The 13,946-nt window shown below is 36.8% G+C and overlaps 2 protein-coding genes and 2 long non-coding RNA genes across 4 annotated transcripts; 3 read left to right on the forward strand and 1 right to left on the reverse strand.

Annotated features, from left to right (window-relative positions):
• Positions 1-255: 255 nt before the first annotated feature.
• On the reverse strand, positions 256-1,399 carry LOC123322060. Its single transcript, XR_006539038.1, has 2 exons — positions 1,219-1,399; positions 256-583 (listed from the first exon to the last, which is right to left on the reverse strand). It is a non-coding gene; the product is annotated as an uncharacterized LOC123322060 (long non-coding RNA).
• A 441-nt stretch (positions 1,400-1,840) lies between these two features.
• Positions 1,841-3,128, forward strand: LOC123322412 (protein lin-28 homolog). Its single transcript, XM_044910359.1, has 3 exons — positions 1,841-1,853; positions 2,431-2,629; positions 2,808-3,128. Exons 1-3 carry the CDS (start codon positions 1,841-1,843, stop codon positions 3,031-3,033), a joined length of 438 nt encoding a protein of 145 aa, XP_044766294.1. The 3' UTR covers positions 3,034-3,128.
• Positions 3,129-8,634: 5,506 nt separating this feature from the next.
• Positions 8,635-11,186, forward strand: LOC123321662. Its single transcript, XM_044909389.1, has 2 exons — positions 8,635-10,317; positions 10,819-11,186. The coding sequence occupies exons 1-2, from the start codon at positions 10,288-10,290 to the stop codon at positions 11,158-11,160; spliced, it is 372 nt and encodes a 123-aa protein (XP_044765324.1). The 5' UTR covers positions 8,635-10,287; the 3' UTR covers positions 11,161-11,186.
• A 1,043-nt stretch (positions 11,187-12,229) lies between these two features.
• On the forward strand, positions 12,230-13,719 carry LOC123321663. The gene is made up of 4 exons (XR_006538904.1): positions 12,230-12,374; positions 12,564-12,708; positions 12,898-13,376; positions 13,566-13,719. It is a non-coding gene; the product is annotated as an uncharacterized LOC123321663 (long non-coding RNA).
• The last annotated feature ends 227 nt before the right edge of the window (positions 13,720-13,946 follow it).

Raw genomic sequence — 13,946 nt, forward strand, 5'->3', positions numbered from 1 at the left:
AATGGTAGTAATACAACATTTTCCAGAAATATCTATGGAACTGTTTGAATACAAAAATCTGAACATCTGAACATTTGAGATTGTAGGCAGAGAAATAAGGAGAATTATTGAGAATCCGATAATCGAATAGAAATTAGTAGGAAACCCCTCATATTTCGAAAAGTTCACCTCTGAATAAGATATGAAAAGAAAGATTTCAACTCTTACTAACAAATCTGAAGGAGAGTGCCGATGAGACGTGTGTCGAAATGACGCAATTGAGAAATAACCCAAGGTAAGATATATTCATGATTGTTGTTAACATCATGGATATTGTTACTTGAAATCGATGGTAATTATTGTTAGAGAGAAATACCTACAAGAAGTGAGAGGTGAGCTTGAAACATTTGTTAAATGCAACATAAAATTTCAACAATACCTTTGAGCATTAATACTCAATGACAATACGAAATATTGAAAAACCACAAGGAGATCCATGTAAATATCAACGAGAAACGGGAGAACCTCAAAATATTGTATAAAAAAAATGTGCCAGATGATGTAAAAGACCATTGCTCCATGATCGACGAGAAACGGAGAACACCTCAAAACCTTATAGACGAAAAAAAAGGCCGGAGGATGTAAGAGAGCAGGATAACTTTTCAAAGAAGAAGAATATAAATATGAAGAGAAATATCTACAAGAAGTAAGAGGAAGGGTCGATTGAACATTTGTTATAAATGCAACATAAAATTTCAACAATACCTTTGAGCATTAATACTCAATGACAATACGAAATATTGAAAAACCACAAGGAGATCCATGTAAATATCAACGAGAAACGGGAGAACCTCAAAATATTGTATAAAAAAAAATGTGCCAGATGATGTAAAAGACCATTTCTCCATGATCGACGAGAAATGGAGAACACCTCAAAACCTTATAGACGAAAAAAAAGGCCGGAGGATGTAAGAGAGCAGGATAACTTTTCAAAGAAGAAGAATATAAATATGAAGAGAAATATCTACAAGAAGTAAGAGGAAGGGTCGATTGAACATTTGTTATAAATGCAACATAAAATTTCAACAATACCTTTGAGCATTAATACTCAATGACAATACGAAATATTGAAAAACCACAAGGAGATCCAAGTAATATCAACGAGAAACGGGAGAACCTCAAAATATTATATAAAAAAAAATGTGCCAGATGATGTAAAAGACGAGAAACGGAGAACACCTCAAAACCTTATAGACGAAAAAAAAGGCCGGAGGATGTAAGAGAGCAGGATAACTTTTCAAAGAAGAAGAATATAAATATGAAGAGAAATATCTACAAGAAGTAAGAGGAAGGGTCGATTGAACATTTGTTATAAATGCAACATAAAATTTCAACAATACCATTGTGTATTAATACTCAATGACAATACTCAATTGAAAGAAAACAAGGAGAACCATGTTAACATCAAAGAGAAACGAAGAAAACCTCAAAATATTGTATAAAAAAATGTACCAGATGATGTGAAACAGGTTGAGTTTACGATGTTAGCTTGAAACGGCCCATCTCACACCCTTGTCAGGTAGGTTCCGCCGCGAGTGTGCGGGAGTGTACGATGTTAGCTTCAAACGGCCCATCCTACACACCACCCGGGTATTTTCCTTTGTTACCCCTTTTTTACCCTGCCTTTCCTAAACCGTACCGCCCGAGTTCTTGGAGATTATGCATTAGCTTCAAACGGTCCGCATCTCTCCTGGAATTCCTCAGTGAAAAATTCTTGAAAATTATTCGCGTTTCTAATCACGTGATATACTACCGTTTCAACGTGGAGCCAGCCGTACGCTATCAAAATATTCTTGAATAAATGGCGTCAAAGGGTTGAAATGAAAAAAATATAAAACTCCAACCATTTATTGGTAGGCATTATATTTGTGCCGTGATACATAAACGAATTCATATATGCTGATCCTTGCATAGCGATCTAAAGCACGCCACTGCCATAGTCACCCAACCGGGAAGTATTATAGCAAAAAATACCAAAACTACCCTCGCAAGCCGTAACCCTTATTTCGTATCCTCAAACAGGCCATTGTCACCGGTGAAAACGTATTATCGCTCTTCTATTTCATATAGAGGTTTTTTACCTGGCCTTGTTAACTTGGACTAGATTCACGAAGAACACAAGTAGGCCACTAACGACTCTGAAATAGACCAATTATGAAAAAATGTTATAGAGGTTTTCCTTCCATGGGATCGAAAATTTCAGAAAAATGGTTGATATAAACGCTTCAGAGCATTTAATTTCGCAAGACTAGATGACAGACTAGATGCAAATATTTCGGACTACCAGTTTTCCTCAAACAAGACCTTGAAGTGTGACCAATATTGAAATTAGCTGCTTCAGCCACTGGAAAAACATCTAGTCAACAAATCAAGATTTTAATTCTCTTCTAGGTTCTGAAGGTGGAAATGCAAGCCAGGGTGGTTCCGAGACTAGTTTTGGGAGAAGGCGAGGAAAGTGCAAATGGTTAAATGTTGCCAAAGGATTGGGTTTCATCACTCCCAACGATGGTGGCCAGGATATGTTTGTGCATCAGGTAAAAAAAGTGAAACTTTTATACATATATCTATACACAACTGATGAGTTGAAAAAGTAAAATTATTATTATATATAATTATTATATTATTATAATATATATATATATTATAATATATATAATTATATATTATTATTATATAAAAAGGAGTTTTGAAGGAGATTTTGAATATACCAAATAAACGTTTTCTTCCTTTGAGTTTGAATCATGAATAAATGAAGAAATGTTTTCAAGGTGTTACAACTGTGGCCAATTCGCCAACCACATCGCAGCAAAATGCTCCCTTGGGCCTCAGCCCAAAAGATGCCACAACTGCAGCAGCGAGGATCATCTGATAGCCGACTGTCCTTCAAAAACCGAACAAAAGACTGATTCGATTGATTCGACCAAAAACGGAGATACTCCTAAAAAGGAAGACGGAACAACCGTACCCTCCGCTCCAGAAAAAACGGAGGATTAGATTCCTAATCTCCGCTCATTTTGAAGAGAATCGAAGAATCAATTCAATGCCTGATGAGAAAATGTCATGGAGAGATTTCATCAGAAAATTCTTCAAATCTTTCATGCTACGGTTCCAATGTGGAGCCAGCCGTACGCTATCAAAATATTCTTAAATAAATGGTTTAACAATGAAACCAACTAGGGGTGGAGGCGGACTCCTGGCAGCTCATAATAGACTGAATGCAGTTCGGGTTGATTTTCCGAATTTACGAAGTGTTATTCCCTCGATTGACATGGTATGTTGTAGGGTTAAATTGAAGTCAACTCATTTATTTGTAGTTGTAGTTTATATACCGCCAAGTACTGATACTAGTGATTATGAAGTTTTTCTTGATATATTGTCTTCGCAGAATGTTCTATTGGACAAGCATTTGCTCATTGTTGGTGACTTTAATGCCCCATTGTATGTTGAAGATTCTCTTGATGATTGTAGAAGTAGAGCTTTAAAGATGTTCTCGCAAATGTTAGATCTCAAACAGGTAAACCACATTTTAAATTGTAATGGTAGATTGCTGGATCTTGTTTTTTCTGATGCTCACTGTATTCTTGCTGATGATGCCTTCTCTCTCGTTAACGTTGATCCTTATCATCCACCTATTCATTTCAACTACAAGGCTTAGATCATGCGTGGTCGAAGTTTTGGTGTAAGTAATAATAATTCCCCTTAAGAATTTAACTTTAGGAAAGCTAATTTTGTTACAATGTATGAGATGATGTTCAATGCTGAATGGTGCGATGTTTTATCAGTTGGAGATGTCCCAGATGTGAAAGTGTTTGGTAAACTGCATAGCTACAGTGCATTTCCATTTGAAAATTTTATGCAAGTTCTAAAAGACATGGTGAAAAACCCAGCCGAAATCATGAAAAGATTGTATGAAATGATGAAAATTCCACTTGCAAAAAAAAAGGAGGTATGAAGTGTGAACGTTCTCGTAATGATGGCCCTACTATAGAAGAATACTCTATCCAATGTGAGTGAGGTCAGATTTGACTTTTTTACTATCAATATGAAAAAGTCAGGGGATTCATTTCGTTCACTGAAAAATGGAAACATAATGAAAGTTATCAATTTACTTTCAAAGAAGTATCTTTGTATCAAAAAGTATTTAGAGAAACTTCTGATTATTTTGCTCGTCCATATAGTTCGTGGGATTCATCAGACATTCAAGTTTATTTTGTGAGAAAAGAAAGCCCATTACAAGTGAGAACTTTGGACAATATTTCAAGAAAAATGGTCGCTTTTCAACGTGATGATGATTATATCGAAGAGTATGAACTCTTTGGTTATATCGTATTCCTCTTTCTGCATGATTAATATTCAAAACATTATTTTTTTATTGAATCAATGGGACTGGCAGAATTTTTATAATTCATTCTATAGGGCATTTCGGATCAGCCGACTTTGATAGGACCGCTGAGGGGTACATAAGTGTTGGTTAGGTTCATAATGTGATTTCGAGTGGTTTTTTAATATAAATCCTTATCAATTTTCTCAGAAAATTGATAAGGTTCAAACTTAAGGGAGAGGTAGCCGAGGATTCATTTCTTTCTTTCTCTTATAGAATGCCTAAATTTCATGGTCTCAAATACCATCAAATTAGAAATGAGCAAATTATCAAATTAAACAAATAACTCAATGTACAAGTGTCTACAGATGCTGAGACTACATCTAACAAATGGATTGTAAATTCTTCTGATCTGTCCATACCGAAAAATGTTCAGTGATCTCTCAACATGGGTCATCAGTTCAAACTTCCTTATACCAACTCAATACCGTTAATGAAAATACTTGACGGTAAGGCCCATCAGCCCACTACCACCAACGCCTCCACCACGGCAGGATGCTGTCCGAGCTACCTTCACGAAAACGAAATGAATGATATTTTTTCCTTTTTTTTTTTCTCCTCTTTTATATTTATTTACTCTGTTGTCTGCATTATAGCAACGTCTAGCAGTTCTGGTTCTTTTCTAAGTCCCTTACTCAACCGATTTCAGGAGAAATGAGAAACGGGATCCTGCTGCTCCACAAGGAGGAGAATTCGAAGTAGGAGGAAAAAGCTCCGCCAAAACCGAGGAAAGATACCCGCTTTGTTGGAGGTGTGGCTATCTCGGCCATGACCGCCGCACATCCCCAAGAACCACAGTAAGCTTCAGTTCTCGGTGTGGACTGGTTGGAATCCTTTCCAGGAGATGTGGGTGTCCAAATCCTATGAACCTGACCGGAAAGGAGGAGGAGACTTCAAGGCAACGCACCACATCCCAGGGTGTCCAGTGCGACTTAATCAGAATGACGGCGTCAGGATCCACGATGTGGAATGTAGAATAAATTTTGTTAATGAATAATTCTTCCATTCCTGTTTGTTTTCAGAACTAACGAAAAGAGAAAACTCGTTTTATCGTTTCTAGCCGAAGAAGGAGGGGGATGTAACGAAACTATAAATGTGTTCGTTTCTGTTTATTCAAGAGTGCATTGTTTTAATGCTTCCGCTGAGTGAAATGCCGGACTGGGCATCGGCACGTTGAGGAGATCGAACGTCTATGGTTCGTTCTCTTCAATTTGGTTACATCGCCTACCATCCTTTCCTGATGTACATCAGTTAATAAGGGTGTTCACACATATCCACTTTGCATAATCAGCTTGCCCATGTTACCCCATGTCACTATTTATAAGTATTGTATATTTCCGCTTTCACTCTTGCTTCATCCGAACCGCCGCTTTCCGCATGCAGCTTTGGTTGCTTTCACATTTTCGCACATTTGTCAGATCTTATTGATCTTTTGGATCCCACACAGGTTCTGTTTCAAAGCATGTTACATCCCACTTCTGCTTCCGCACCGCTTGCTCACCCTATTCCCTACATAATACATCTTTGTGTATAGAAAATACTGAATAGAATTATTAATATTATTGTGTGTTTCATATCATCTGACACAGTTGATTTTTATTTAGGAGGCTTATATCATTATTATATGAATCGCAATATTTATTGATTCTCAATTGAATACATTATTATTATTAATTATTAAACTTAGATAGAAAAATTAATCATTAATTGAAACGCGTTCACTTTGCGTGAACAGGTCTCTTCAGCTTCTTCGCGGATTCTCAGATGTGGCCGTTATTATCATCGATCTATTGGAGATGATTTTGGAATTTTGAATTGAAATGTTCATGAAGTATTTTACGCAGTTTTCTGGTGAGTCGATTGAATATCGTCTTGTCAATGGGATAACGTCATCTATTTCTCGGTCAATATTTCTCTGATTTGCAGAGGTACTTCTGTTTCGAAATTATTTTTTCTTGTTGTGGGGAAAGCACTCCGATTTCCCAAGCTGCTTTTTGGATCATTTCTGTTATACAGGGTGGCCATTTGAAAACGAAACAGACGAGATTACAGACGAAATAAATTTTTTCGATAGAAATGCTTGGACAGGTCGATTTCTGTTTCGAGGGGGACAACTTAAGATGTAGGTTACGGATGCATTGCGCTTCAACCCTTGCTACTACAACCCTCACCCCCAATTTTTGAATAGGGAAGATGGGGTGAGTGATACCTCATTTGAAAGGTATTTTTATACTGATTTCAGCATAGTAATTGTTTTTTCATTTTATGCATTAGTTCTCGAAATATTCTTAACTAAGTATTTGAAAATGAAGTGGTGCTTTCATGGCACTTGTAGTGTTTTTTTGTGAAAAATCGACGTTTTGAGCTTCAAAACAACCATTACTGCGGCTTCCTTCCTCCAATCCACTGACATAGAAATCTTTGATCAAGATGTCGAACAAACAAAACGTATTGCGAAGGAGCTCAATTTTGCTGAAACTCAATCTAAATTATCTTCGATATAATTTGCAGTATTTCCAATAACATGCGGTAACACTTGATCGATAGAAATCTCCAAAAAGTCCATATACGTACATATCTCTAATCAGATTACCAGGTAAGAAAATCAAATCATTAATGATGCCACAGAAATATTCCAGTCCCAATTCGTGAAAAAATTTTCGACTTAATTATGAAGTGTTTTCTCAGTTGGCTTCAATAATGTTTTCATTTTGTTGATTATTGAATTCATATCTTTCTCAAAAAAATGTGAATCGATAATTTTTTATTTATTACGAACAGATCATTGAGTTGGCTTACTGGTTCTTTGACATGTGAATTATTCTTAGTTTTGAATCTAGACTTGTATGTGTTCTAATTCATTGTTCGACATGGTTTATTCAATTGCAGAGCGGGTGGAAATAATTTCACTTTTTTTTGCAAACAATCAATGTGCGAATAGAACCGCAGAATTCTTCAATCAACGACATTTAGATAAACATGTTAATAGGAAGTATGTTTTGGAATTAGTGTCAAAGTTTCAAGAAACCGGGTAATAAAAAACGAAACATGGAAAGAAATGAAGCAGCTGAAGTAGCTGTTCTTGGACAGATTGCTCTGAATCCAATGACGAGTACGAGGCAGCTAGCACATAAATCTGGTTTTACACGAACTCGAATTGCAAATATTTTGAAGCATCATAAATTCCATCCTTACAAAATCCATCTTTCACACGCACTAAACGAAGATGATTTTGACCGTCGTATTGAATTTTGTGATACAATGAGTGAACGAGTAACTGCTAATCCCAATTATCTGTACAATGTTTGTTTCTCCGATGAGTGTTCGTTCTTTCTAAACGGCACAGTAAATCGACACAATTGTCGTTATTGGGCCGATGCTAATCCGAGATTGTTCCACGAAGTTTATACTCAACAACCACAAAAACTCAATGTTTGGGCTGGAATATTTGGTGACAACATTGTCGGCCCGTTCTTTTTACCTGGTAGTCTTACTGCAGATATGTATTTGGACTTATTGGAAAATCACATTGATTCAATTTTGATGGAAATTATTGAAAACAATGCTGGAAATTATGTGGAAGATCAGATTGTGGAGCTCCTCCACACTACGCCTTACCAGTTCGAGAATATCTGGATCAAAGATTTCCAAATCGGTGGATTGGAAGAAGGGGTCCCACTGAATGGCCAGCCAGATCGCCAGATCTGTCACCACTAGATTTCTTTCTTTGGGGCCACTTGAAGAGTAAAATTTACTCTACACAGTTCGATGCCATAGAAGATTTAAGAAGACGTATAGTGAATGAATGTCGTCATATCACTCCAGAAATGCTGTAAAATGTGCGCCATCGTTTCGAACAAAACTTATTTCATTGTATGGAAGCTAATGGTGAACAATTTGAATATTTAATTAATTGATGTGAGGTTTTGATAAATTATTTACTTTACTTTGAAAAGTCTTATTTCTTAGATCAATACTTCGAATCGTTCTGATACCGTAAAGTTGGAACTGTGTCAAAAGCCTTGCGGTAATCAATACAGGCAACAGAAATATTTCTGAGCTTCCTTCTAGCTTGTTTTGTCAGGATGTAATCGACAACCAGCAAATCTTTTGATGATCTTGCGCCTCTTCGGAATCCTCTTTGCTCAGCCGCCATCAAGTTGTTTTCCCCTAGGTGTTTACTCATTACCCCAGTGAACAGTTTGTACATAGATGGGAGGTCGGGGTCAGTTTTATTGCCCTCCTTCGGTATAAGGTACGTAATACGTATGCTCAGTTTCGGTGGAGAGTGCGTGTTCTTCGGCGGGAAGGGAGACGCTGTCGCCATCGCTGCTTCCGTCGTCGCCGTTCGAGGATAAGGAGAAAGAAAAAATGACGATGTAGGAAATACAAATAAAATGGAAAAAAAATACTTTGTGTTTAATTCTATCCTGCTTCGGGAAGCGGTTAACGAGTATCTTGTCGTCGTCGTTATAGTTCTTCTATTAAAACGTTATCCTAAATGAAGAGTAGAAAGTATACGTATATGTTATTCAAGGATCTACAATAATAATTGCAACAATAACAAGAAGTTAGTTTGTCTATGTATTATCGTCAGTTCCGTTGTAGTTAAAGGCGAAAATGTTGGATGCGCTTATTGTTAAATTGGAAATGGGGTTGTTTCGTGATGAGAGTCGGAGGCGGCGGATCGTTCAGAGACCGTTCGCTTGCCGTTCGAACGTTTATAAATAATAAGTTGCGTTTGAATAATGTAATCTTTTACATTATGGAATAAAAAATTGTTCTGTGCGTTAGAAACGTTTTGATTGTTTTTACGAAGAAGAAGAAGAAGATTATTACGTTTTATGCGTCACAACGAAAACACGGTATAATTCGCGAAAAGTAGATCTATTAATTTTATGGTTTTCCGTTGGAAATTTCACGACAGTTTATATGTAAATATGAAATTATCGAATTGCTATAGAAATGTTGAGTAATAAGAAATAATAATATGAATTTCAATGATGAAATAATATTACATACTTATGCGTATTCGAATTGGAAGGCGCCGAGTTCCGTTATCACGAATAAAGAATATTCGATTGGTCGCGCATATAGGCAGATGTGATATTCCTACGCCAGGTTTTTTTTAAAGGAAAAAACGTTTAACGTATGATAGTTTTTAGCATTCATTCCATAACGTTTTTGAGATTGGTAAGAGTACCATTTTCGATTTTCACTTATTATCGATATTTTCGTGGTACATTGTATAAATTAGATATCGATAGCATTGGATATTATGGTATTTCGAATGATTTGTTAATTTGCGAAAAAGATCATATCTATATATTTTATGTTATATGTAATTGAATGTTGATTCAGGATCTATAAGAATTTATTCGTGGGTAAAGTAAAAATGTATATCTAAATGCAATCGAGTCGATGTTATTATAACGTTAAGTTTGGTATAAAGTTATTAAGTTTTTCACATATGGAATGTTCTGTTACAGAGTTGGTAATCGAAAACAAAGGAATATGGAGAGAGTAAGTAATATAAAAGTTTCGTATTATTAACGTAATAGTTCTTTATTTGTATTCGTACGAGTATTAATATAAATCGATTTTGTGGACGGACGAATCGATAAATTCGAAAAGTATTTGAAATGAATCCTTCATGTATTGTGAAAGAAATTTGGCGTATGGTCTCTATCTATTTATCTATCTCTGATTGAAAGTTTTTTTCTTTTTCTATTTTTTCTGAGTTATTATTTTTCGATACATGATCGATTATTGTGTCGTTGGATATTATGTAATGCGATACACAAATAGTAGTGTTCGTTTATTTATTACAGAGGCAGCTAGAGGATCACTCGAGACTGTTGCGTATCATGGAGGCGGTGGTGGCGGTGACCCCCTACGTAAGTATATAGGGTCACTTATTGGTTTATTTCGTTATTTAGTATTTTGTCGTGCGCAAGTTTATTAATGGAATATTATAATATAATATAATGTTTGTGTTGTTTATCTGTTGTATCATCGGCAGTTGCAGTCTGTGATACAATTCTATTTTATATAAGCGATTGGTAGTGTTTCGAATACATATTAGTCTTTTATTGCGAATCAAGTAATGAATTGCGTATTAACGAAAAAAGATATCGATTGAAGTGGATGCTACAAGAAGAGTTGGCATTTCCGGATGCGTCTTAGGGTTTTCATTTCCAATCTGTGGAGAAATAATAGTTAATAAGTATTTATATAAACGATTTAGTTCTGCGTAATTTGTGGTATGTGCTGTGTTCCACAGATTGGGAGTGCGTACACCGTTTAGAACGTTTCAGAAAATAAAGAATAACAGTTTTTCTACTAACTATACGTTGCATAATTTGTACGTGTGTTATTTATCATTGTTCATTTTGCAGTATCCACGGGGTCACCGCCGCGGACAACGCCGCGGCTGGAGTCGCGGCTACGGCCGGGGTCGGGCGGGCCGCGGCTCCATCAGGAGATATAGGTGGCGGAGCAGGAGGAGGGAGGCGAGGGCGGTGGAGGCCGGTCTCTCCACCGTAGAGGCGCCACGGGAGGAGAGGGCGGTGGAGGCCGGCCACTCCTCCGTAGCGGCGCCACCGCCAACGCCGGTTGGGGAGGCGGCGGCGCCGCCGATGGAAGAGGCGACGGCGGACGTGGAGATGGGGTCGGTGGCCGAGGAGGTGGGGACGGCGGCTGTGGAGGTGGAGACGGCCGCCGTGCAGCAAATGGTGTAAAAAAAATAATAAAATTATTAAAAAGATATTGTTTTTTGATTAATGGTATCGTTGTACGAGAGAAAACGGTCGATTGTACAATCCTTTTTCCTATATCCTTGAGTCGAGAAAGCGTTCACGTACGTTGACATAAGGACGATGCAAATAATCAGTTCAATATCGCGTTATGTTCTATTGAAGTATTATACATATATTGGTAGGTAAGTATGTCGATAAGTAATTAAGTGGAGGAACTGGGGACATGTCAATTTTATGTCTGATATATATATATATATATATAGTAATAGGCAATTGATGGATTATTACGTTTGTGTGTATAGACAGAAATGGTGGATGCGCTTATTGTCGATTGGGAGATTGTGGTGTTCCATTGTAATTGTTACATATGGAAAAAGCAGCCGATTAGGAGTAGGGTGGAATTGGTGTATGGAATAATGCTTCAATGAGGAAATATGCCTAGGTGTTCTGTATGTTATAGTCCCTTCGGTTGCGATAAGAAGTAGGGTTTCAACCAGAGACATAAAATGTATATCCTGGTTTCAACTAATCGGGGGCTGTGGGCAGTATATACATTTGGGTTACGTCTGGTTAGTAAGTGAGTGGCACAGATCACTAATATCAAAGAGGAACCTCTTTGCTAATATACGGTGGGCGGTCCGTATATGTCGAATTACTGACAATGTGGTCAATATCAGTCACCAGAGTAACCGCTCTGGTAACTTTCGGTTACCAAATGTGTATCAGTGAACTAAAGAAAGTTTATTGATAGGTATATACGGACCATACGCTGGGTTTCTGCAGAGACTCCTTTTCTTTATGCGTTTCTGTGTTTACGATGTGGACCTCTGTGAGTGTCCATACAGTTCCATATTAAACCGAGGAAATGAGGCTATTTGCATAAAGTTCTGTGGTGATTTGTTGATGTCCTTTCGCATTTGTGGAAATTTAGTGTAACACGTGCTGAAGGATCATTTAGGGAGGTATCTATTGAACATTTCTTGTAGATCACGGTCGATTTGTCTGTATGTTTTGTGTTTTAAGGATATATAAGAGTGGTGTGTATTTTCAGATGGAGGAAATGTACGTTACGTTTTAAGATCGCACCTTCCAATAGACTGGTATGGAATGAAGCGATGGGAGCAGTTGATAGATGAAGATTCGAACATCTATATACATTGTTGTTGGCTTATGTAATCATAGGATGCCATTTTAGGGTGAGTTTGTGTCTGTACTTTTCCAATTAGGTTATTCTTTGATGTCGTTCTAAACTGGTGGATATGCAGTGTAACAGTGGATGAAGGATCATTTATGGAGTAACCAATTGAACATTTCTTGTAGATCACGGTCGATTTGTCTGTATTTTTTGTGTTTTAAGGATATATAAGAGTGGTGTTTATTTTCAGATGGAGGAAATGTACGTTATGTTTTAAGATCCCACATTCCAATAGACTGGCATGGAAGGAAACAATGGGAGCAGTTGATAGATGAAGATTCTAACATCTATATACATTGTTGTTGGCTTATGTAATCATAGGATGCCATTTTAGGGTGAGTTTGTGTCTTTATCTTTCCAAATAGGGTATTCTTTGATGTCTTTCTAAACTGGTGGATATTCAGTGTAACAGTGGATGAAGGATTATTTATGAAGTAACCTATTGAACATTTCTTGTAGATCACGGTCGATTTGTCTGTAGTTTTTGTGTTTTAAGGATATATAAGAGTGGTGTTTATTTTCAGATGGAGGAAATGTACGTTACGTTTTAAGATCGCACATTCCAATAGACTGGCATGGAATGAAAGGATGGGAGCAGTTGATAGATGAAGATTCTAACATCTATATACATGGTTGTTGGCTTATGTAATCATAGGATTCCATTTTAGGGTGAGTTTGTGTCTGTACTTGTCCAATTAGGTTATTCTTTGATGTCTTTCTAAACTGGTGGATATGCAGTGTAACAGTGGATGAAGGATCATTTATGGAGTAACCAATTGAACATTTCTTGTAGATCACGGTCGATTTGTCTGTATTTTTTGTGTTTTAAGGATATATAAGAGTGGTGTTTATTTTCAGATGGAGGAAATGTACGTTATGTTTTAAGATCCCACATTCCAATAGATTGGCATGGAAGGAAACAATGGGAGCAGTTGATAGATGAAGATTCTAACATCTATATACATTGTTGTTGGCTTATGTAATCATAGGATGCCATTTTAGGGTGAGTTTGTGTCTGTACTTGTCCAATTAGGTTATTCTTTGATGTCTTTCTAAACTGGTGGATATGCAGTGTAACAGTGGATGAAGGATCATTTATGGAGTAACCAATTGAACATTTCTTGTAGATCACGGTCGATTTGTCTGTATTTTTTGTGTTTTAAGGATATATAAGAGTGGTGTTTATTTTCAGATGGAGGAAATGTACGTTATGTTTTAAGATCGCACATTCCAATAGACTGGAATGGGATGAAACGATGGAAGCAGTTGATAGATGAAGATTCTAACATCTATATACATGGTTGTTGGCTTATGTAATCATAGGATGCCATTTTAGGGTGAGTTTGTGTCTTTATCTTTCCAATTAGGTTATTCTTGGATGTCTTTCTAAACTGGTGGATATTCAGTGTAACAGTGGATGAAGGATTATTTATGAAGTAACCTATTGAACATTTCTTGTAGATCACGGTCGATTTGTCTGTATTTTTTGTGTTTTAAGGATATATAAGAGTGGTGTTTATTTTCAGATGGAGGAAATGTACGTTACGTTTCAAGATACCACATTCCAATAGAC

The sequence above is a fragment of the Coccinella septempunctata genome, chromosome X (genome assembly GCF_907165205.1).
Source record: "Coccinella septempunctata chromosome X, icCocSept1.1, whole genome shotgun sequence".
In the NCBI taxonomy this organism is placed as follows: Eukaryota; Metazoa; Arthropoda; class Insecta; order Coleoptera; family Coccinellidae; genus Coccinella; species Coccinella septempunctata.

Coding starts and splice junctions, on each gene's coding strand:
- LOC123322412 (XM_044910359.1), top strand. Junction 2,630..2,807: donor ACAACTGATGAGTTGAAAAA/GTAAAATTATTA, acceptor AATGTTTTCAAG/GTGTTACAACTGTGGCCAAT.
- LOC123321662 (XM_044909389.1), top strand. CDS start 10,288: ATGGAGGCGGTGGTGGCGGTGACCCCCTAC. Junction 10,318..10,818: donor TGGTGGCGGTGACCCCCTAC/GTAAGTATATAG, acceptor TTCATTTTGCAG/TATCCACGGGGTCACCGCCG.